Source organism: Strix uralensis, chromosome 2 (assembly GCF_047716275.1).
Source record: "Strix uralensis isolate ZFMK-TIS-50842 chromosome 2, bStrUra1, whole genome shotgun sequence".
NCBI lineage: Eukaryota > Metazoa > Chordata > Aves > Strigiformes > Strigidae > Strix > Strix uralensis.
The window spans coordinates 131,685,034-131,709,722 of record NC_133973.1 but is presented as its reverse complement, the minus strand read 5'-3'; the positions used below and the strand labels follow the sequence as shown (position 1 = coordinate 131,709,722).

At 39.5% G+C, this 24,689-nt stretch overlaps 1 protein-coding gene across 10 annotated transcripts in view; it reads left to right on the top strand.

Moving 5' to 3' along the window:
- DLG2 (discs large MAGUK scaffold protein 2) overlaps positions 1-24,689 on the top strand; it is a 1,055,297-nt gene that overhangs the window by 116,467 nt on the left and 914,141 nt on the right. For all 10 annotated transcript variants that reach the window (XM_074860344.1, XM_074860343.1, XM_074860342.1 and 7 more), the window contains one exon: positions 11,819-11,961. In XM_074860344.1, coding sequence (XP_074716445.1) covers positions 11,819-11,961 — 143 coding nt within the window. The remainder of the gene's footprint in view (positions 1-11,818; positions 11,962-24,689) is intronic.

Below are 24,689 nucleotides of genomic sequence, written 5' to 3'. Positions count from 1 at the left end.
TTCTGCATGGTATAGGGTTTCAAATTAGTTTGGGCAAAGGAGGAATGATGTTGTTAACAATCCACAGTAAATGGGAAGGCAGAAATTTGCAGTGTAAAGAGTCCGATGCAGATGTTCCCATGGCGAGTTTGTTATCAGGTGTGCTTTAACAGAAAAGTTGTAATTCACTATATGACTGCAAGTGTTGGAAAGTAAAATATGCAAGTGCCTTTAAAAAAATCACGTCCTTGGGAAATAAATGTGCATTAGACAATCATCTCCCTTCCTGGCCTTCTCCTCTTCTTGGGGGGCAGGTAGGGCACTGTGTCAGGTAGGCTGGAGGGATGTCATAGAGTCATAGAATGGTTTGGGTTGGAAAAAAACTGACAAAATTTGTCAGGTACAATCTTCTCTTAGTGAAGCCATGTTGGCTGTCACCAGTTACCTCCTTATTTTCCATGTACCCTAGCATAGTTTCCAGAAGGATCTGCTCTGTGATCTTTTACTGAGCACAGAGTGGAGACTGACTGGCCTGTAGTTCCCTGGGTCTTCCTTTTTTCCCTTTTCAAAAATGGGGGTTATGTTTCCCCTTTTCCAGTCTGTGGGAACTTCACTGGACTGTCACAACTTCTTAAATATGATGGACAGTGGCTTAGCCACTTCATCTGCCAGTTCCCTCAGGACCCGCAGATGCATCTCATCAGGTCCCATGGACTTGTGCACCTTCAGGTTCCTTAGATGTTATTGAACCTGATCTTCTCTTACAGTGGGCAGTTCTCCCAGTCCCTGCCTTTGCCTTCTGCAACTTGGGTGGTGTGGCTGGAGCACTTGCCTGCGAAGTCCTTGCTATGCAGTTTTAAGGGCCTTTGCAACGTCATCTATATTTTAAACTGTTTGATGTGAAAGAGACTCTCAGGTTCATACCAAGCTATTAGTATCTCATCCTGCTTTGGAGCTGTGGTGGTCTTCATGCTGGTACTGCGTTGCTGTGTGTCTGAACACTCTCCTGCAAGGACAAATTCATCTATTTGTTCTGGCAATGGCCATGTCTAATTAGAAGAGGCATATATATAAATATGTATACACACACTCCATGTACCCTTTCTCTTTTCCTCTTCAGAAGTTGATGCTTTAGTTCTTCTTAAAAACTAATTACTTTCACCAGAAAATATTAAGAATTCAGGGAATTTGGAATTTGCTTTACAGAGAGACTTGGATAGATTGGATCGGTGGGCCAATGTTAATGGGATGAGCTTCAACAAGGCCAAGTGCCAGGTCCTGTGCTTGGGCCACGACAACCCCATGCATTGCTACAGGCTTGGGGAGGTGTGGCTGAAGAGCTGTGTGGAAGAGAAGGATCTGGGGGTTCTAACTGACAAGCAGCTGAACATGAGCCAGCAGTGTGCCCAGGTGGCCAAGAAAGCCAATGACATCCTGGCTTGTATTAGAAATAGTGTGACCAGCAGAAGTAGGGAGGTGATAGTCCCCCTGTATTCTGCACTGGTGAGGCCACACCTGGAGTATCGTGTCCAGTTTTGGGCACCTCAACACGAGAGAGATATCGAGGTGCTGGAGCGAGTGCAGAGGAGGGCAACAAAGCTGGTGAAGGGCCTGGAGAACTAATCCTATGAGGAGGGATTGAGGGAGCTGGGACTGTTCAGTTTGAGGAAGAGAAGGCTGAGGGGAGACCTCATCATTCTCCACAACTACCTGAAAGGACATTGTAGAGATGTTGGTGCTGGTCTCTTCTCACAGGTGATTAGTGACAGAACAAGGGGGAACGGCTTTAAACTGCAACAGGGGAGGTTCAGACTGGACATCAGGAAAAAAATTTTCACAGAAAGAGTGGTCAGACAGTGGAATAGGCTGCCCAGGGAGGGGGTGGAGTCACCATCCCTGGATGTGTTTAAGGATCGTTTGGATGAGATGCTGGGGGATATGGTGTAGGGGAGAACTTTGTAGAGTAGGGCTGATGGTTGGACTCGATGATCCCAAGGGGCTTTTCCAACCTGAATGATTCTGTGTGATTCTGTGATTCTGTGAATGCATAGGAGGGGTTACAGTCAGTGAGCTGAATCTGTGAACAGCTACGATTTATCCTGAGGTGACTTAATCACTTTGTTCCTAATTCCCCCAGGATTTCTGTGCTTGCCTTAAGGCTGCTTCAGCCCAGCCTGGAGGAACTGCTGGCACATGTGGTGTGTGAAGCCACTGGCCAGTGCTATCAGCCTGGGTTGGCACCTGGGGGCTGCAGATCTGGTCAAATGCTGTAACTTGACCCCTTTGCCTTCTAAGCAGCCCCAGCTGCTTGTGCTGCCTCCTGCGTTGGAGCAAAACACCTGAGGGAGTAAGATGGGGAGGCAGATCTTTCTGGTTTTTAGAGTTTCAGCAAACTGAGTGCTGCTGGGAGGTATCTGATGGGTGGCCCTTGGCTGGGCTGCTGAGTATCTGCAGCTACCCCAAAGCCTGCAGGTCCCAAGACATGTGCTCTAAGAACTAGATCTTCCATTTCCCGTACCTACGCCCAACATATTTATGCGCAGCTGCAGTGGAAAAACCTATATAAAACCAATCTGACTTAGAAAGGATTATAGAATGATGCATCCTTTTCTGGGTCTGGTCTGGTATACAGTATTTCCCTCCATATTTTGTGGGAAATGGGCTTTGCAGCTGGTTCATTTCCAAGATTAAAAAAAAAAAAAGTGAGGAAATATATAAGCTATTTTTTTTCCTATTGCTGCTGCCTCAGATATGAAAATATACCTGCATTGTCGATATTGTATATTTACAGTCAAATTATGAAAAATTTTCCTAATATCCTTATTTAAAGAAATCCTATCTCGAGCACTTGAACAACAAACAAAATCACACAATAAACAAATTATATAACTGAACAGGTTTCTGGTATTGACTCTCTGTTACAGTTGTTTAAGCGCATGTTGGAACGATTCAGATGAAAGTCTGTTCCTAAGTTCTGTGACCCACACTGGGGCTGCATGATCCTCCGACAGGATCAGAAATGCACAGTAATAACTGTTAACTGCTGCACAGAAACAAGGGAAAATCTCTCCAGTAATGGCTTTGCATCTAATGCTCCACACAGTGAATAAAGCTTCTTCCCGAAGGTATATGTTATTGTTGTCCGTAAATAACTTTCACAGTCTCTGACTACTACACGCAGAGCGATACACAGTGCTGAGAAAAGCTGAAGGTGTGTATTTAAGCTTATAGGAAAAGAACTTGATACAAACCATCCTTTTTCAAAGGAAACTGTCATTTTATGAAAGGTCTGTTCTGAAGCACAGAAAACCTTGCCTTGGCCTCTTAGTGCTTCCTTAGCTGTCACCTTTGAACACTTAGTAAAATTAACAGCACATTCTGTGTACATGATTTTCTATGGGAAAAAATCCTGGGACAGGTTCAGTTATATGCCTGGTTGTCTGGAGGTGCAAACAGCCAGCGTGTGCTTGTGATCCTGCTCTGATTCTCGCAGATTGTGCATTGGTCTGCAGGCCCTGGCTAGCATGTTTAAAATGAAGCCTCACCTCAGGATTTGGGGTTTGCTGCTCTGCTCTTCTGCAGCTTCAGAAACATAATGAGAAGAACTGAGTGCCACATTTACTAATTTAATAGTAAATATATATAATAATTTACTAATTACCGTGCCCGCTTTCAACTGTGTTTCTGTGCATTATTGAATCTGTCTTAGTTTCTTTTCTTGATCCATTGGAAACACGATTAACAACCATAGATGTTAATCATAACATACCACCTATGGCGAATGCTCAGATCCAGACTGAGATGCTTATTTATGAATAAGAGGTTAAAATATATAGGCAAAAGTGTAGTAAGACACTCAATGTCATCACTGAGCAGGCTTATATACTGACTTTACTGTCTGACTTAATGGTTTCTAGTTTTCACTTGTTAACATAAACATCGCTCACATAGAGAAGGCTGCAGCAATTATTTTGTCTTCTCTGTGCACAGCAATCTGTGCTGAATATTTTATTCTCTCTGGATTTTGGACAGCTGCCTTTGAGGCAGATATTCCTAGCTGAGAAGTTTGGGAGAGCTGTGATTGTATTTTGGGTATATTACAAAAACCAATCATGATACTATTGTACAGCAAAGCCAGAAGTACTCGAGAACATTTTTTTTTTTTTTTTCCATATATCTAAATAACTATTGCAACGGTCATTAATTACTAACTATTAATTGCAGCATGTAGAGTGTTTCAGAGCTTTTTTGATAAAAAGATATAATTTTGCTCAGGTATGTACCTGCTTAGTAATGGTTCCTGCCTCAAAGAGCTTACAACCTAGATGCACAAATGATCATAGGATTGTTGAATAATTTAGGCTGGAAGGGACCTCAAAAAATTATCTAAGCCAAATAGAAGGGATTTGCTGAAGCTCAAGAATCAAGACAGTTTAATAACAGAAACTGTATTTCTTGCTGCCTACATTGGTACATGTTCTACTGGAGTATGCTGCTTTTAATAGATTTAGGAATATTTATCAACTGCAGGCATTTGGCAGAAGACTGCTTCCCTGGCTTGCACTGCACCATTTCACTGCCTGATTGCAACAGAGAACCTGTTCTCTTCTGCGGTAACTCTTGCTGTTGGGTTGGCATCTATGTTTCTCATGCACCAAAAGCTTATGTTTGAAAACCTTGCCACAGGGCTCCAAAATTTCATTTTGACCTGACATATCTTGCTGTTATCCCTGCCAATTGCAAAAATTCTTGAAAAAAAATGTTGAATCTCACGCCACCTTTATTAGACCCAAGGCAAATATGTGTGGAGCCCTGGGGATGAGATACAACTGAAATGGGAAAGGCATTTTTGACTGCTGCTGCACTGAGGGATGCTAATGGGGACAGGTTTGAGCTCACCATGACTGTAAAGCTATGTATCAGCTTGATAACTGGAGATCTGCCATTTCTCACATAGGGTCTGTGCCATAGTCCTGCTTTAGTTGAAAACTCACCCAATTTCAATTTAAGGCTTTTTTCTTCTCTTACTTTTAATTTTCTCTCTCTTATAATGGCTATTTTACTCAATATGGAAACATTTTACTTGAAAAAAACCCAAAACATAGTTGTGTTTGGTGAAGTATGTTATTTAACCTCTCTTTGGACTGCTTCCCTGGGCAGGGCCTTTAAAGCTCTACTGGCAGGCTGGTACGATCTCTGTTCACTTTCCTGCTACTTCTACTGTGTGAATCAGTTTTCCTTCTTGAACAACATCCTGCACAATCCTCCTTACTCCTACCTAATAATTCAGACCAGATGGCTGAAGCTGACCCAGCATAATCTGCTCCCCAGGATATAAAAGATGCCATTTAGACGTACGCTGTAATGTTCCCTTAGTTAAAAAAAGGACTTGCAGCAAGACCCTGTAACAATTGACTTTATTTTGATTTGTAGCATTCTGCCAGACGGTAGCCATTTGTGCTGGGTTATACAACATTAAAAGGTACATATCAGACACTATCCTACACATAGACAAAATCACTGCCCCAAATTTCCCGGAAAGGAAACAGCTTGTGTTTTTGTGTTGCCTTAGACCCCCATTCCACCTTGTCCCTGAATGCCCTGCAAAAACAGATGGGAGGTATACCGCAAAGCAAGTCAGGGCACTGGCACAGCACAGGAAAAATGAATTCCATGGCTAAGGACCTCTAGAAGGAGGAGAAAAAAAACCTTTTCTTTTTATCCTACAGAATTTTTTTTCCAGTTCCGAGTTTGAGTCTACAAAAATATGATGCACAGAGAACTCATTTCTTGGGTAATGAGATTCTACGTTAATGATGTTACAGTTAATTGCAAAAATGTACAGCTATCTGCAGAAGCAACAGACAATTACTGCAGATACCAGAATATTGGTGCCATTTCTAAATGATCTCAAGACATCATCTACACAGAGTGAAGAGGGGTGGCAGCAAGATGTATGTCACAAGGAAATCCTCTCTCATTGCTAAGCACAGATGAACATAACAGCTTTTGGAACAGCCATCAGCACAGTGTACTCTCTGGAGGTCAAAGTATGCTGTGGTGGGTACGTGTCTGCAAGTTCAGTGGACTTTGGATAAAGTTTAGTGCATGGAATAGTTTGCACTTCTCTCTTACAAGTGGCCACAGGTACCATCAAGTCACCGGGAAGGCAGCATTTGCTGACACATGCAGTACAGCTTCAGGCTAAGCGACGTACAGGATTATCCTTTTAAGCCTAATTGTTTGTGTTCTATAAAATATAGATGGTATCAGAAAGCCTGGCATCAGCTTGTTTATTACTGGAATACAGACTTTCCTCTTCCTCCCCTTATTTTTTTAAATGCAGAAGAGGTACAAGAGATTTTTCTCGCCGCTCCACCTCTGGTTTCCTTTATGCCCCCTGTCTTCTGAATCCTGAGTTTGGTGCCCCGCAAACCTATCCTCACTGTAAACCTCTACCAGCTCAAGTTGAGCCTCTGCATTTTGTACCTTACTGCCTTGAAAAACCCATCTTTGGATATTCTCACTTCCTAACTCTTTGCATCCATTCAGTACATGCAAAGTGCAGCTACAGGTTAGCTGGTTTTAAAGAGATATATTGGGGTAATCCCAGCTGCTCGGTGCACTGGGACACATGTGCCTTGATAGCTAAATTTCTGAATGTGTGTGAAAGTGCTGACATGCTTTTGGTACCTGCCAGTGCTTCTCTGTGTAGGTGAAAATCATACACATGCCAAAGCTATCTCATATAATTCAGCCTTGGGGCTACCAGCTGGATTTTGCTGATTTACACAGCTGAAGATAGGTCAGTAGTAGAGAGGGCACCAATTGCATAAATAGGAGCAAATGCTGGCCACCTGTCCCTTCTGACTTTAAATCAGACTAGCAAGTATCTAGAATAAGGGAGAAAGTTTGGAGGAGTGAGGGGCTCCTGCTTCGTTCCTAGCACACCAGGGGATTGTTCCAGATTTGCTCGTGCAGCTGCATCTAGCCTTCCCTGCCAAGAGGACTTTTTAAAATGGAATAACGTTGTCCTGAATCCACTGGTGATTCTGAAGCCACTGTAAGTGGGTTATTGATCACAAAGGAATGGACACACCTGGTGTGCTCATTTGTGGGCTTCCACATTTCAACCCTGCTGGTTTGCTTCTCTTTGAGGCCTTGTGCAATTTTCTCAGCCAATGCTATATGGTTCTTAATGTTTGTTTTGCTTTGAAATGAAAGGAAGTATGAAAGTGTATGTTATTATTATTCTCTTCCTTTAATCTTTGCTCAAAAGTTAGTCCTCTCAGACCTTTAATCATCTGTCTTTGTCTGAATTCCCTTCAATTTACTTCTATCTTTCTGGTGCTGAAGTGCTTACAGATGAATGAGGAATTGTATTGCTTTATCTTACTTCTCCTCATTAGAATGCTGGTGAAAACCCATGGTCACTGAAGACAAAGTAGTTTAGGCTATTCAACATTTTTGTCTTTTCATGTTATTTAACCCCTTTGCTATAAGATTTGTAAAGTGTTCCTATAGCAAATGGATATTGTGATGCATATAAATTGGATCCGAAACTCCACTGGAATAATGGTTGCAGCACTGCAGCACCAATCACTCACAAGTCAGAAAGTGGCAGAGTTTAGGCAACCTATTCAGCTTTGTCAGATCATACGTTTTTCTTTCTATGTGGCTGCTGTCTGAAAGAAAGTTTGCTCTTCTATGTGAATACAACAATGTGTCTTCTCCAGTTCTGAGTCTTTGTCCAAATTTTTTTGTTTGCATTTTCTTAAAAAAAAAAAAGGTAAGAGGGTAAGAGTGAGCACAACTCAAATTTGAGCCTAAACAATTTTTTTTTTTTTTAAATGGTAGTAAGGAAAACAAGACTTCACTGAGAAATGGATCCAGCTTTAGTAAAAGTGCTCCCTGAATATCTATAAAGGTTAGACCTTGCTCACTGTTGCACAGGTCTGTAAGAAAGGAGAAGGGAAGTCCTTAGAGCTTGCCTGCAGAGCACAGATGCAGTGATGTATGGTATACTTGTCCATGGGCATTTGTAAAGTGATACTGATGTGTTCTCTACCATGCTGATGTAAAGAAAATTTGTTTTCCCACTCCCCAGTGATGGAATTACCCAAAATATATCATGATATCTTTAGGATTACTTCATATTAGAATATATAAAATTTTGTGTGTGCAATTTATCTTTATACAGCAAAACTGACAAAACATTTTTTCTAGGCTAAAGGAAGAGCAAGCAGAGTTTATTTAATAAAGTAAGTAATCTCTTAAGAAGTAAATGAACAAATTCAGTTGGACTGAAAATCCAGTGAGATTCACAGACACTTTAAACAAACATGAATTCATTGCTTAACAAAATGTTTGGAGTGGTACAGAGATTTGAACAGCTCACCGGGAGAGGTGTTTTGTGCGCACAGAGTTCATCAATAGTAATATTGCCATTTCTAAATGAAATCTGAACTTGTTTTCATGGAGGAGAGGGACTATAGTGCCAAGAAATACTCAGGACAGATTTAATTTGTGTAAGATCTTAATCTCTTTCTTGAATTATCTTCCTGTAAGCCCAAACTAGGAGACAGACTGTATTTTGGTCATTTTAGATAACAATTACCATGCTCTCACAACTACTTTTTATGACCCTGGCTTCAAGCTTGATTCTACATCTGCTTGATCACATCACCTCTTTTCCCAGCCTCAGTAGTATTCATCCTTTTTTCCTTCCTAGTATGATTGCACCTCTCACATAATGGAGATAACACCATAGAGCAGGTTTTACTCAGAGCAAATTACAGATACTATTCTCTGCTAACCTTGATTGACTGCAAGTTGCTGGCTGCCCTTGTTCCATAGAAATGGCAATTTTAACTTATGGAATAACAAAGCAACCAACTAAGTGAATCCTCTGTGCTTTCTTCTGTAACTTCATAAGTACATTGAAATGCTCTTCTCTTCACACCAGTGATCATTATTCCAGTGAAAGCAACCCACGGCCTCCTCAGAATAGATAAGGACCTTTACAAAGAGACTGAGTTTTTAATATTTATTTTGCACACATGCATACACATGCAAATGTGGCTCACATTATTTTTAATGAAAACACTAGGGCAAGGCAGTCTTTAAAGTTAGAGTGAAAGCACTGTTCTGCTACTCCTTGAGTGACTACTGTCAACCCATTAATACTCTGATGATGACAGCTATGCCAGCTGAATGCCACTGCCAGAGGGCAATTTCTGGTTTATTTCTGCAAAGTATTTATCTAGAGATAATTACATATTAGCCTGGTATGTTTTACTTGCAGTTGCAATACAAATTGACCTGGCATCAAACCATATATTACAACTGTTTGGAATTGTACTATGAGTGTTCAAAATGACCATAAAAAAATTCCACAGATCAAGAATGGAGAAACTTCCATTCTCATTGCAACTAACCTATAGTTTTTAATTTTAAAAGTAGGTCCTAGTTTTAATCGTGGAATTAAATGTTCTTAGCAATATGAAATTCCTGCAAATGAATGTGTGAAATAGAAGTTAGTATCTACTTACTATGGATCACAGTTATTAATGTTAAAATTAAAATTTCTGATTAATTTTTCCCATTGTACATGAGAAATAGAAACATAGAATGGTTTGAATTGGAAGGCACCTTAAAGACCATCTAGTTCCACCCACCTGCTAGGGTCTCACCAGAGCAGTAGAGGGGCAGAATCACCTCCCTCAACCTGATTGCCACCGTTCTTCTGATGCAGCCCAGGACACGGTTGGCTTTCTGGGATGTGAGCGCACATTGCTGGCTCATGTTCAGTTTTCCATCCACTGGTATCCCCAAGTCCTTCTCCACTCTCAATCCACTCCTTGCCCAGCCTGTATTTGTGGTTGGGATTGCCTCGACCCATGTGCAGGACCTCGCACTTGGCTTTGTTGAACTTCATGAGGTTTGCATGGGCCCACCTCTCAAGCCTGTCCAGGTCCCTCTGGATGGCACATCCCTTCCCTCCAGCATGTCAGTGGCTGGAGGTTGACATAATGATTGGGAAAGCTGTAAAAGGAGTTAGAAAAGTTCATTTTCAGTTGTTACTAAAGAGGGAAATGTGACTCAGAGATCTGGCTGGAGATTTAACATGAGGACAAGCACAGACCAAGTTCACTGCTTTTGACTGGACCTTGAAAGATGCAGAAAATCAGGGTTTCTCTGCTGTGTGCCTCTCTGTGCCTCCTCCTGCTCCTTCAGTTCTGCTTGTCATATGCAATCCAGTTCAGTCTCCTATTGTGTGTGACAACATGCAACAGAAAATGCAGATGTATCTCATGGCAGGTTATTTATTATAGTTAGAACCGATGTCTTCCTGGCCCAGATGTGGTATCTGGCCCTGTATGACAAAATCCTTGGCTGCCTCTGAAGTTCAGACACAATTCCAATATTTTCCTCTTTGCCAGACAGGCTCTATAGTTAATGCTGGAAGTTTTTTCTCTTCTGATTGAAGAAGCTTTCCTGGGGAACATACTCTTTATTTTTAGACATGCTGAAGCATCTTGGGGTGTCTGGTCTCCTGATATTGTCAGGTATGGGTTTATCACAGCTTGCATTAAGGAATGCTTTCTGATTGTCTGCTTACCTTGGGGCTACTATTAATTCAATCCAATTTCAGATAACATGCAAACAGAACATTTCTTCACAAAATAGAAAATAAAATCCACAGACACAAATGTTTATGAAAGACATTTTGTAAGTACAATAAGCTTGATTTTTCTCTATAATTTCTTCACCTAATACCAGCAAGGTTTCTCTGTCCTTTTCTTTGCCTTTCCTGACACCTACTTGTTGAGGGTCATGCCTTCCCACATTCTTTATGCTTTAGGTAGCACCCATTAGAGACACACTCATTGAAAGCATGATAGTTTTTATAAACAGTTCCTCCTTTGAAGTCCTAGGGTGTATTCAGGAAGATGCAATCTTTCTCCCTGGAATGGTTTTCTTTCTTTCTTATCCATGAGAAAGCCTGCCCATTGTTCTTAATTAAAATGTGATGGTTTTTTCTTCTTTGGTGAGTCAAATATCTCCGTTAGATGATATGTTACCTCCTACATGTGACTATCTGACTAAAAACTTCTTGCCCCAAGGAAGGGAAACACTTTTTTCCCCTCTTCTTAGGTCATTACATGCGCAGGTTTCAGTGAAAGTAGTTTTGCTGCTGGACCTTGTATGTCTGTTCATACCCCATGAAATAAGTGTGATAGAAACATCTGAACAGGATATTAAGACCTGGCTTGTTGCTTACTCTTGGTTCAAACCAAACATTAACCAGTCACTTCTGAATGACATCAGTTTGAAGTGATGATCACAAATGATTCCTTCAAATTTTGCATCCCACTTGAAAAAATTCCCAAATGCACCTGCAGATATGGCTGGGAGTAGCTCAGGTGCCTGGGATGGGTGTCTGACAAGAAGCTTCTCTTAGGGTATTTTACATCTGCAAATTTCTAGTTTGCCAGTTAAAATGATCTGTGGCTTACTTTTCTCTGTATAAGGGTCTGTTCTACATATATTGTTCAGGTGTGCATGTTATGTGTTTTTTGAAACTCTTCTTATAAATATTGTTCCTTTACTTCTTTGAAATTATTTATAAAGACCTCTTTAAAATGAGAGTATACCTCAAGAATCTCATTGACATTTAAAAACCAAATTTGCATATCGGTGCTTTCTGATAGAAATGTAATATATGTTTATCATTATGATGGTAATGTATAAGTATGTATCAGCCAAAGAAAAACATCAGGGATTCAAAAGCCAACATGTCAAATAATGTCGTTTACTTGTTCCTTTTTACAAACAGATATTCAAGAATTTTATGAAGTGACACTGCTAAATTCCCAGAAAAGCTATGAGCAAAAAATAGAAGAAGCAAATCAAGTTGCAGAGAAATGGGAGAAGACAACATCTGCTACAGACCATGAAAATCTGCAGAAAAACCAAGAGGTAATTTAACAGATTAAGATTTAAAATACATATAATCAGTGAGATGTCTCAAGCCTGAGAAAGGCAATGCAATGATTTATAAGATTGAAAGAATGTCCTCAATTAAGGAATTAGATAAGGATATGGAAGATGTATAGTGTTATCCCTCTGACCTTGAATATGTCACTCACTTCTTCATCCTTTCAATCACCATCTGCCAAAGGGGGAGTAAAAAATTTTCTTTTTCTCATCCTTGGTGTACTTTACCTGATACTTGGTGTCTGTGATTAACCCCAAAAGAGAATGTATCTCCTCCACTTGCTAATAACCATTGAGGTTATTACTACTCCAGGGATTGTATCCTGTGTAAAAATTTTAATAGGACTTTTCATATTTCTCGAACCGACATTGGACTGAACTTTTCCATAGCTCAGGTACGCAGAGATACCAACCAAAATGGTCTCTGTGTTAGGAATAGATCTGTAGAAGAAGGTTATACACCTTTGCTTTTCTTCTGTAACCAGTGGAAGGATTCAAAACCTCGCTTTGTCACCACTGGCTCTAATCTGCCTGCCTCCAGATTATTATCAACTAAATTAGCAATCTAAACTAATTGCCTCCCACCATGTTTGTACTTCAAAGACAAAGCCAAAACCCACAGAACCAAGCAATGAATTTCTCTGTTCTTAAACAGTGAGACAGAAATAGAGTGGGCATGGACTGCAAACTGCAAATCTCCAGACCAAAATCAAAGATCAGGGAAATGTATAAAAATTTCCATTGTTGTTATGGTTTGAAAGGAATTTCAGGTTTTAAAAGTTGTTCTAAAGCACTTTCTACAGGCATGACTATTTTTAAGAGCTTTCCTCTTTTTTTTTTCAGATGTAAAACCCAGAAATAAATTGTAGTTCTACATGACATTTTATATGTGATTCTTTAAAAAGATAAATCAGAATTGCAGGCATCTAGAGCAAAACTCTCTGAAGAAATGAAGACATTTACTGTAAAAATTAATTAGCAAAAGAAGCTTGCAGAATTAATGAGAGCAAGCATTCTGATATTGAGTGAAATCAGAACAAATGAGTCTCAACATTAGTGTAGGAAATATCCCATGAATGATTTAACATTTGAGTCCCAACTTGAAGACACAGCTAGCTAGTCTCTGTCTTTTTTTTTTTTACAAAGCTATACACTTTTAAATGGTGAAAATGTATTCCAGCATGTTATCTCTTGAAGCACCTGAGAAAGACAGTGGATCACATACTCTCTTTTCATTCTGGCCTCATCTGACCCTCAACCCCATCTTCCTTAAACTCATCGCTGTCTAAGAGGTGTGCTGCTACTCTTGTCCAGGGGAATTTAAACTCCAAATTCTATGATGAGAATAATAGAATATATAGGGCTAACTCCAAACTTTGCCCATCTTATGAAAATTATGTTCTGATTTAAAGCAAAACAATAGAAAACTATTTCATAGAACATGGAATAGTCATTTTAAGCCAAGGTCCTGGCAGTCAACATGATTGAGTCCTGCATTTTCAAATTTGCTGTCTATCCATAAATTTCATCAGTCTAATGGGTGCACAAGATGTTTAGTCCCTTTAAAAATCATATATTTTTTAAGGGTCCAGCTGCATGCAAAGCAGACTGGAAGTGTAGGCTTTTGGTGTTTTTTCCTTTCAACAGCACAATGTACTATCGGCAGATCCAAGTCAGAACTGATTAACACATGCTGAATGTACCAGCTGCTGTACAAATCCAATACAGTACTTTGCTTTCTATGAGAAATTGCCTTATGAAAATGTAACTGGATAATCTAATACATCACATAAATTCTTATTCATGGTCTATTCCTTATGGGAAATGATGGTTTTGTACTTTCCTTTTCCATCCTCAATTGCACGTTCCAAATGTGGAAAGAAAATCCTCCTCTTTTTCATGCAGTGTTCCTCTGCAATAAAAGCCCAAGTATGATCATTCAGTCCAGAGGCCACCTCCCTTTCATGCCTTCCACTTGAAACCTTCCTTCACTGTCTATATGTTAATTTTCTATATAAATTGGGTCTTTTTCTGTATTTTTGTTCCAATCTTAATTGTTGATAAAAAAGGAAAGCTGCTTTTCCTGTCCGGGTCAGATATCCTGCAACCCCTCCTTTGTACGGATATATTTGCTTTTCCAAAAGTGTAGACTTCTAGATAACAGAAAAGTTTTTAGATTTTTGTTTGCAACACTGTACAAATTTGTCATACAGAGATGGCTGGCCTCTCAACTCTCTCACCTGCATCTGTGATCAGCACAGTGGTTTGTAACAAACTGATGCTAGATCTTACAGCGTACTGAGACTGGATCTTCATCAATTAAGAGACATGAAAGGGTCATGACCCATCCTATAACCTCCCATCATTCTGCCTGAAAAGAGAGACGTCTCCCAAACTCAGAGACTGTAATTTTGAATGGCCTTTGTAAAAGCAAGTGAAAAGTCAGGGGAATGTATTAGCTCACTGTATGTGCCAGAACCAATTGCATCCAAATTTTCAGCATGAATGACCCCACATAGCACCCCGTGGCTACAAACAATGGAATTAACAAAACACGTTTGTGTTCAGTGATAATTACTGATTTCTTTTTTTTTTTTTCTCCCCAGTTTTTTTTACTTGCATTCTTGTAGTTAAACTCTGTCCTGTTCAGGTACTGACCCTTAAGAAGCAACTTGTCCTCATGAAATCAATAAATGTTTTGGTATGGCCTATGTATTTAAACACCACATCCTTGTTTTTTACTCTACCATTAACAGCTTTGTTGGTCATTCGAATAATAGGTGACATCAATGTTTCCAGATGCAAAATGCAATATTACCTACCATCGTATTATTATTGCATTTCACCCTGTACAGAAACTAAATACATGTGGCAATGTATCTGGCAGAGATGTAAATATCATAGACCAAAATAATTTCAGTGGGTGGGTATTAGTGAATAATAAAGAAGAACATATATGATTTTTTTTGTGTACGTGAATCTATTCCCCTTGTTTTCCCTCCTGTAAATCCAACTTGACAAAATCAATTTAAATGGGTGGATATTCAGAATCAATGAAACAGTGTTTGGGGCAACTTCAGTAGTCACTAAAAATGCTTACTAGGCTCTACTTGTGAATGCTCTTATTCGTTTCATATATTCATACAGCAAGCAGGGAATGTGACGTATCAGGTAATAAATGAAAAAGTCCAACATGTTAGTCATGATGTAGGAACTCCAGAATATAGCTCTGAAGAAGATCTAAAAAATGCTTGTCCATTCTCTTGCCCCAGGGCAGATCAATTCTATTTGAACTGTTCCTGACATGTTTGTCTAATCTGTTCTTTAAAACCTCTCATTGTGGAAAGCCAACAACTTCTCCAGGTAACTTATTCCCTCACCGATAGAAAGTCTTCCCTGATGACAAACTGGAGTTTCTCTAGCTGCAGTTATAACCCACTAGTTTTTGTTCAGTTCACAGTAAAACAGTTTATTCAGTCCTGTTCCAAAAAGCACTTAAACGTATGTTTAACTAGTCATATATAATAAAATGAGCTTCCCGTTTCTCTGCCTGTCTTTCGCTCTTTTAAAATTACTTTTGTGACCTGCTCTTCCTCAACAGTGTTGTCATTTTAGGTAATATGCCCATGTAACAAAAGTGCTGGGTCCTAATGAAAAACCTGTTTTTTTGGGAAAGAAAATATTTAGTTGGTTTAGACTCTCCTCAAAGGAGCTGTACTTAGAGGTATGGAGTATTTTAGTTTCCAAAACAAAAAGTCTTGTGGCACTGTGGAAGGCAATTCATCTTGACAGCACTGGCACTATGTGTCTTTCTGTATCTACATGTATATAAAAAAATTTCCTGGAAACTACCCTGCAAGATTTGTTTATTAATGAAAACACTAACTCAGGATTCGGTAACTGCAGGTTTTAATTCCTTGCTCTTCTGGGTACGTCTTGAAGGACTGTATGTGAGGTTTGAGAGGAGAACTTGAGAACTGAGTCACAAAAGGGAAGTGGGAATTATAGTGTCTGAGGTATTTCACTGTGTCCAGATATCAGTTAAGGACCATATCTTATGGTGCACTGCATGGGAAGAAATTGTTGTCCAGGATTAAGGTCCACAAAAAAGAGAACACACCTATAAACTAACAAGTAATGAACTCCAGAAATGGGGCAAGATGTCGTTCTCTTAAAATCTGCCTCATTAAGACATAGATAACTTATTCCGATTAAGGTTCAGGACCACGATCATTTTTCTGTAAATAAGACCATCACTAGAATTGTCTTGCAACGTGTGTAAAGGCACTGCTGATACAATTTTCCTTGTGAAGAAGTTATTTGGTTAGTGTGTTTTCCAAAGATGTGGAAATCCATATTCAGCTCCCTTCTTGACCAGAGAGGAGCTGATAGTGCTCTTCTCACCCATGAGAGTGCACTATGCATTATGCCAGCAGGTATTACTTTGCTTTTTCTTGTTGGGATGTTGCCAATTTATATGGGCTAATTAAATATTTATTGGGACAGAGTGCTGACACATGACTCAGTAGCCTAGAGTTTATAATTACTACTGCTCTGATGAGTATTAAAGTATAGCATATATTGTCATCTTTGGCATACCCAAGGGTGGAATCATCAGTCCCCAGCAAGTGTCCAAACATCAGTGTTGAAGAGTCATAGATACAAAGCCCTTCTCCCTGTTTTCTCTCAACTCTTTTCAACCTCCACATTGTTGCCACCATGTATATGCAAATATGGAAGGGGGAGAATTTAACAGAAAATATTAAGAACTCTACTCCAAAGGGCTAGAATGTAAGGCACTGTCACAGGAGCCATATGTTCATTGCTCTCAAACTGCATTGAGGGGATTCAGGATGCTGCGTTCAGCAGGAGGGCTGGTGGCATATAGGGGAGGAGATACCTGAGCAGGTTGTGAAGTTATGCCAGGAATATGTACTTTGTGGATGCTGATGGTGCTTAGGCATTGAGCTGATTGATATGGTACAGACAAGCTCATTTGGGAACAAGCAAATGCCAGGTAGCTACCTTGAGAACATGGTTGTGGAGAGCTGACCCTACAAAGATAATGTGCCTTTGGAGTTTCACAGGATCTCAACTAATTTTAAGCTGAGTCATTTCAAGTCACAGTAATAAAGCACCCATATTGGCTTAAACCAAGCAACAATTACCTTGCCCTTGTACCTGACTTCCAGCAAGGGCCAGGAGCAGATGCTTAGGGAAGAGTAAGAAAAGGGCAAGCCTGTATAATGGGTGCTTTAGCTGTTTTGCAAGTCTAATCTTAATTTGTTTGGACTAGAAGCACAGAAAGTGCTCAGTGCTGGGAAACTCAGCATTAACTTATTTTGTAAACATTCAGCATGGTATTCACCTCAGCTAGCATGCTGACTGGGGATGTGTCCAATCTGCTGCTGAAAATCAGGAAGACAGGGTTTGTTTGTAATTTTGCCTCTGCCAAAGAGCTTCATTACTTCTTTGGGGCAAGCTTTATAAGACCAGTATTCACACCTTGAAAGCATTTTCTTGAAATTAGGGCTCTTAAATTGTCTCTATTGGAGAGATTTCTTTTCACCCCTAGAAAATGTGAGATAGGAGTTCAGCTGGAAGTGGTTTAAATTCAGGTCTTCCACTGCTCAGAAGAGTGCTCTCACCCTACCATGTTCCAGATAAGGCTGGGGAAAGGCACTCTCCATCTCTGCTGTTAAAGCTTTGCAATTGTGCAGCTGAGTTAGTGGGTTATGGAGTCTGAGAGCAGGTTTGTAGGTCTGAGCCTGGCCCCTCAGCTTAGCAAGTGGTCACTTGCCTGGGAAAAAGCATTCTGCCCTCACAGGGCTCTGCATTGCGTTAAACAGTCACTAGATAAAGGATGCCTCTCGATTAAATGTTGTGTGCATAGATACAATTAAAACTGTGAGATGTTCAGAAAATACAATAATGGAGAACATAAAAGTACCTAGATGGAGGTATCCATCTGGTAAAACAAAAATTGAATTGCTCTTTAGCTATGACAATAGTAACACTGCTTGAAGCTACAGGCTTGTGCTCAGCTCCAGACACTCATTAAAAGACATAAATTTGCCCTTGTTTTAACCTCTATTTTCATTAGTTTGGTCTCCAGTGCTACTTATTTCTGGTCAGCAGTGTTTTGACCTTTATTCAGATGGAAAATTGAGGTGAAAGAAAAGAACACTCTGCTGTCACGCTTACATATAAATCTGGTAGCCGAAGGTCTGCTTGTCCCTGTATCATAGCATGAAAAGACTATTTACTTATAGGGCATATGGTGCAGATACTTCTAGCATATTGAACAAGAATAATTTGCAATTACTGTGCAAGTTTGGTCATCACATACCAATCTCACATGCACAGCCTACATTCACTGCAGTGTGATATCATTGCTTTAAGATGGTCCCCAAAGATTCCAGTTCTTCATTTAATTCCTGTTGTTCCATGCATTTCTTATGTTTAGAGGCTCATTTTGCAAAGAGTCAATTGCAGAGTGCAAAATGAATCCTATTTCTGCTTGCTTCAGGAATGTCTGCTATCCTTGTACCCAGCTATTATAAACATTGTAATTACTTCTCTGTCCTTTAAGTGCTGGCTTGTTAAAAGTTCCAGAAGTAAAACCCTTACTTAAAAATCTTCTGCCTGGAGCAATTATCAAACCATTAATCTGTTTCACACTAACAGCTTGTCTAAAAAACATGGACCTTCAAGACCCTTCTATATGTGCCTATTAAAATTCAGTCTCTTCTCTGGATTTTTGTTTGTTTTCTCTGTTTGTAACTGGCTACAGTTTAATGTGTATGGCTTGGTTTACTCCCAGGAGCCAAATCTGATTCTGTTTAAGTGATTATACTTAATATGCAAGAGTCATTAGGTGTGATCAACCATAATGTTTCATTAGAAGGTTTCAAAACATTCAGATTTATGTGTCTGTTTCTTCACTAGATTTAGCTCCTACAGTATACATTTATCTGATCAAATGCAGTTTGTGTCTGTGGGTTGATTTTGTACCAGAGCCAATTCCCTTGTAATTCTATTTGGCACTAAGTTCTCCTTCAAGAAGGCAGCAGTCTTTTTAAGGGGTACAGTATAAGTGACATCTTGGTTTGTGTTTTGCTAGTTGTGTTTCTTTTGCACCCAGGGATGTGTAACAACCATAACAAGATAATCGTTTAACAATACTGAAGCTTGGCTTCATGTTTTTTTTTTTTTTTTTTTTTTTTTTAAATATACAGTAACTTGGCAATTTTATTTTCTGTGCATTAATAAAGTATGCTTTACGTGCGGAGATTATTTTATACACTTGCCTTCTCAAATGGTTTGACTAATGTTTAGAAATGGGTAACTGCAAAGACACTGTGTTATTAAAAACCTTATTTATGACTAGCTGCAGCTAAATGTCTTATCCATACTGGGTCTCTATTTATAAATTTGTTATTTGTTCTGTAGCTTGTCAATAACTTGAGTGCCAGTGCATCTGTTAAATGTCACTTTAGAGTTGCTTCTGAGCGTGTTTTAATCTGGTCAGGCCAACGTTTCCATTTTAAACCAAGTTGTATGTATGCAGAACAGTGTCATCCTGTGGACAGAAATGCTTCAGCCAGAGTGCAGTATTCTGGCCTCCACATCCCTCATCCCTACAGGAGAGTTTTCTGATGAAGTTGTGATGCCGAGAGTAGGGCAACATGCACGTCGTGCCACTCTCTAAACAGACAATTTCTGTCCCACTGGGCAAGTCTTGGAACTAGACATTGTTCTGCTTCTGCTATCTCCTTGTGTTTGCATAGATTTAGACATGCTCACAAAAAAAGACATTTCCTTTGTTTCCTGTCACTTTTATTTTAATATCACCATCGTATTGGTGTGCCTTGTCTGATAGGTTCTTTCTGACCGGGAGATTTGATTTAGTTTAATAATTGTTTATTTAGTTTAGTAATTGTTTTCTACTGACATTGGTGGGAGGGGGAACAGAACTGGGATCTCAGCATTAAACAAACTAAACCAGATCAGCAATGATGAAAGAGTCACATCCACCACAGCAGGTTTATTTGTTTTTATTTTTTTTTCACATTTATATAATATGCCTATCAAACAACCTCTAGGCAGTTTTCTGATCTGAGATTTGTTATTACATCTGCAAAGGATTGGGAGCAAGCCAGAACAGCTGCTAGGGACCAGAAACAATAATTTTTCCCAATGAAAGTGTGCCTGAATATTAACCAGCATACAAAATTAGACAAACTTTTAATTAAGCAATGGGTCTCTATTGCGATAAGCATTGAGGTCAGACTGTTGTGTAAATTCTACTTCTGTCTATCAAGGTCAAAAATGATAGATCTAGTAGTTAAAGATACTGTGAAAATATTACTTAACAAAAAGTTCTTGCAATTTTAACATATTTTTTCTAAAATAATTTTTCTAAAAGATGGTGTGTTTTAACAAGAGCATACCAGCATAATCTGAAAAAACTACCTCCATAAAAATACCAGAATGTCCCAACAGGCTTCTACCACAAGTTAGCAGTTGCTCTGAAGAGTATGTGATATAATTCATTGTTTCTAATAAGATTCTGAGAAGTTATATTTTAACCACCTGCAAAAACAAATACATCAAATCTTTAAAATATAGTTCTTTGCCCTATAAAACTGTAAGAGTTCTGTAAAATTGATATTCAGGGACGAATGTACTCTAGTTAAGTTTCACTCTAAAAATATTTCAGAGTGATTTGTCTCACTTACACGTTTATTAACTCTGATCATTCACCAATCTGAGCAACTAAGCAAGAGAATTCTCTGCCCTCCACGTGCAAAGGACACAGGTCTCCATAGAGAGGTTTAAGAGCCCATTATATATTTCTGCAGTCTACCAATACTTCTTTATTAAAATGCTTCTTAAATAGTTCCCAAGAATAAAGGAAGATATCACCCCAAGACTTCTGGATCATATAAAGATCACCCTGGGAGCGATTTCTTGGATAGGTGCATATATCTTTGCTCAGTGAGATAAATATATATGAAAGAGAAAACATCCTTCCTGCTTTGTTTAGTTTTTTTATAAACTGGGACAGGTACTTGCAGATTTTAACAAATAGTAAATACAATCCCAAATGTAACAACCTGGGAAATTAAAGGGAAGATGTCAGCTTGAAAATATCATTTCTCTCCACATTTTTTATGTATAATATAGTTACAAATAACACGGCTAGAACCACAAGACTATGCATTTTTGGCTTGTACAGTTTACACATTTGACTGTGGTTAACTATCACCCCACTTTAATCTGTAACAGGCTATAGTGAAAGTGTCCCTGTTTTAGAGAAGAGACAATTTACTGCTTATTTGTCATTATAATATTTAGGTGGATCATGAAGAAAGCATTTGTCTATATCTTCATGTACTGTGAAGGAGTGAATTTCACCCCTAGCCATTCCCTTCCTTCTTGAAAAGAGCCTTTAGGAGCATGTCTTTTTTGTCCTTATGTAATCTTGGTCCATTTACCCATCCAAATGGCCTTGTAGAGAGATCATTTTCTAGGCTTATTTCTCTAACCATATTTTCCTCACTGTTGGAAGCCTCTGTTGTCTTCCACCTTTCCACCATATCAACACCATTCTATTTCTCTTACTTTTAAGGGCTGTCATGGCATGTCTCCTCTCTGCACGTTTACTCTTGTACTTCTCTAGCGATTGACCTCCACGTCTGCTTCCTCAGCTCTTCATGATATATTCAGTGAGGAACTTTCCGGGTATTGCCACTTCCAGTGTACAGGAGATCCTCAGAAAGATCTGTGAGACTATCATTTCATATTTAAAATTGTCTTTTGGCCCAAAAGAGAGTTAGTTGCAGCCATAGCACTCATTCCTGATATGACATTCTCCTCCTGTTGATCAATATTGTCTCACTATTTGCTCACGTTTCTCCAATTTCTGTCATCTTGATCCAAAACGAACAGTTTGATGGAGCAGCACCCCCATGTAGCAGCACAGAGACGTAATCTGTGGCTGGATCTGCAGTCTCATGTCTCTGTCAGGTGCCTATTACCCCCCAAACCCAGAAGACTAGTTTTACAGATGAGTTGTGAAACTGAATTTTTAATATATCTTCAAATATCTCATGTTTAAAAAATGTCAGGTCAGCTGAATCTCACGCTTTCATCACAATGCCAATGGGGAAAAATGGTTGACCCCACTAAATGGCTCTCTGTGCCTGTGAATGATTTCAGCACTTCAGCCTCTGCTTGGCTGATACATGTAACTGCTTCTGCTTTTCTGTCAGGAGGTCATCCTTGTTACTATGTAGTTATAATCCCAATAGTGGTGTTCAGTTCATTGCTGCAGCTGCATAAAATTTCTTCACTGGAAGGACAAACTAAAGCGATGAAGGTTTCCCAGGCCATCCAATTCTTTGCGGAAGTGTAGGGGAGCCTACCTGCTTTTCTGAAATGATGTGCCCTGTCACTGTATATTTTTGGTTTTTTTTTTAGCTCAGCACTTTCAGGTAGTCAGGGTGTCTCTTTCTGAGAAAAGACAAACAACTGCTGTACAAGCTGCAAAAAAATTAAATTAGGAGTAACAGACATAGAGGATCTGAAGTCTACTCAGATGAAGGCTTTTGGAACTCTGGTGGAAACAGCTAATGGTAACTTTTAAATCGTTATTCTTTTAATGAACCACTAAAAGAAGTTTGATCTGTGTGTTGTGGAATTTAAGTACAACGAGAAGGACTGAAAGGATCTTCTAAGAGATTTCAGGTCATTCATTACGTCAGACTGGTGTTTTCTGTCACACGTTTTTTGGTGTTGTGGTCGTTTGTAGAAAACCAGAGGTAACAAAACAGACAACTTTGTCTCTTCCTAAGGAGTAGGAAGATTCATGACAGACATATGCCTCCACTTATGTAATCAGTATTCTTTTTTTGAGATTTCTACTTTTTTTTTGACAGTAAATGATCCCAGGGTACCCATATTTGCTAGGTCAGCAACAAGACTGTAACTAGAGTTTTCAGTATTCAGGATGCTGACTATGTTGCTGTCTGAAACAGTCCATCTTCTGCCATTATGGGTGTATTAATGCTGTTTCTTACTTCAGTATAATTTTATTTCTTAGTTGGCTTCCTTGCTTTTGTTTCCACCTAGGGAATGTGCCTGACACACACACATATCTTTACACTCAGAGTGGACACTTCTGTTACCTTTGAGGATTAGAATTGTCATATATTGCTCTTCTCTTGCAATTTGTGATGATCTCCTTGCCCTTGGACAAGGACCAAAAACCTCCTTATATTGATTCTCTGTTCTATGGAGAGCCATCACAGGGAGGGGGGGACTGATCTGGTATCCTTACTCAGTGCTGAGAAGAGGGGAGTGCCACAGCTTTCTGTTCAAATTGTAGTAAGCTTGGAAAAACAAGAGAATTTGTGCCCAGCTTCACAGTGTTTTGTTGCAGCCCAGCCAAAAGACAGTGAGGGCTTGGATTGTCTTTGTGAATTGTCACCAGGGTCTTGGTCACAAATACATGGAATAAGATTCCTAGTTAACCACAGCTAAGAAAACAGGCATTGTGATGTTTCCAAACTGTGAAGTGACATCACTGATTACAGATACTTGTCTTAATTGTAGAAACTGCTTTTTTGTCAGTAACCCTGAAAAATGCAACGTTAGAATTGTCCATTGCTGTTCGGGGTACCTCTTGTGAATCCTGTTTTACTAAGTACTGCAGAAACAGGTATTAAGAAGATAATCTTTCTTAACTTCAGCTTTGGTTATAAGCTCATGAAATGCAAAGCTGACTTCGTAGTAATAATGCAATAGGTTGTAAAGAACAGGCTGCATATAAAGAATAGCACACAGCACTGCATGCTGTTGACATTAACAAGCATCACTGTTTTTATGAGGCTTCTGAATACAACCAGAATTGGAATTTGAGCCCCTGCTAATGAGAAGTGAGGTTGTGGTGATTGGGGGTGTTTCAAGCAACTATTCATCAACAGTGAAAATATTTGAAAATATTTTCATATAAGTTTTTCATGTGATATTCCTCTAAGGCTATATGTACACCTCTATCCAAGTCAACCACCTTGATGGTAGATACATCCCAACAAAAAGGAGAAAGACTTATCTAAGCTGCCTAGACACATTTCAAATGCATAAAGTGGCAGACAGCTTTAGTGAGAGGTGTTGCAGAGTCAGAGACAGTTTTCATGAGACTGAATTTATTGCCTCATTCAGGCTCCCCTTTTGATAGTGTCATCTGGGCCTTGCTGTCAGTGAGCTGTGACAAGGGCACTGTTTCTCAAGTAAAGAAATATCAGCTTCAGCTGGCAGCTCTGGAGGATTCCTGGTCCCTGTAGAAACCCAAGGGGGACACGCATGAACCATACGGGCTATGTAATGTAGTATGCATGGCAGGAGCATTACATGGCTTAGGAGAATTCCTCCCTACCACCCTTGACATCGTCGGGTACATGAGGCATTTTCTCCTTTCTCACCATGCAGTTGACGGTGATGTTTATTTAATGCAATTACAGTTGCCCTTACATTTCTATGCTTCTCCAACCGCAAGCTCACAGAACCTGAAATCCCTGCGTGGTCCATAATTTTTTAATAACCTCAGTCAGTGGCTAGTGTTAACAGTCCTTGGAGTTCTCATATAAAAGGACAGGTTTTTGCCATCTCCATTAGGCAGTGGCAGATTCTTATCCAGCATTTAG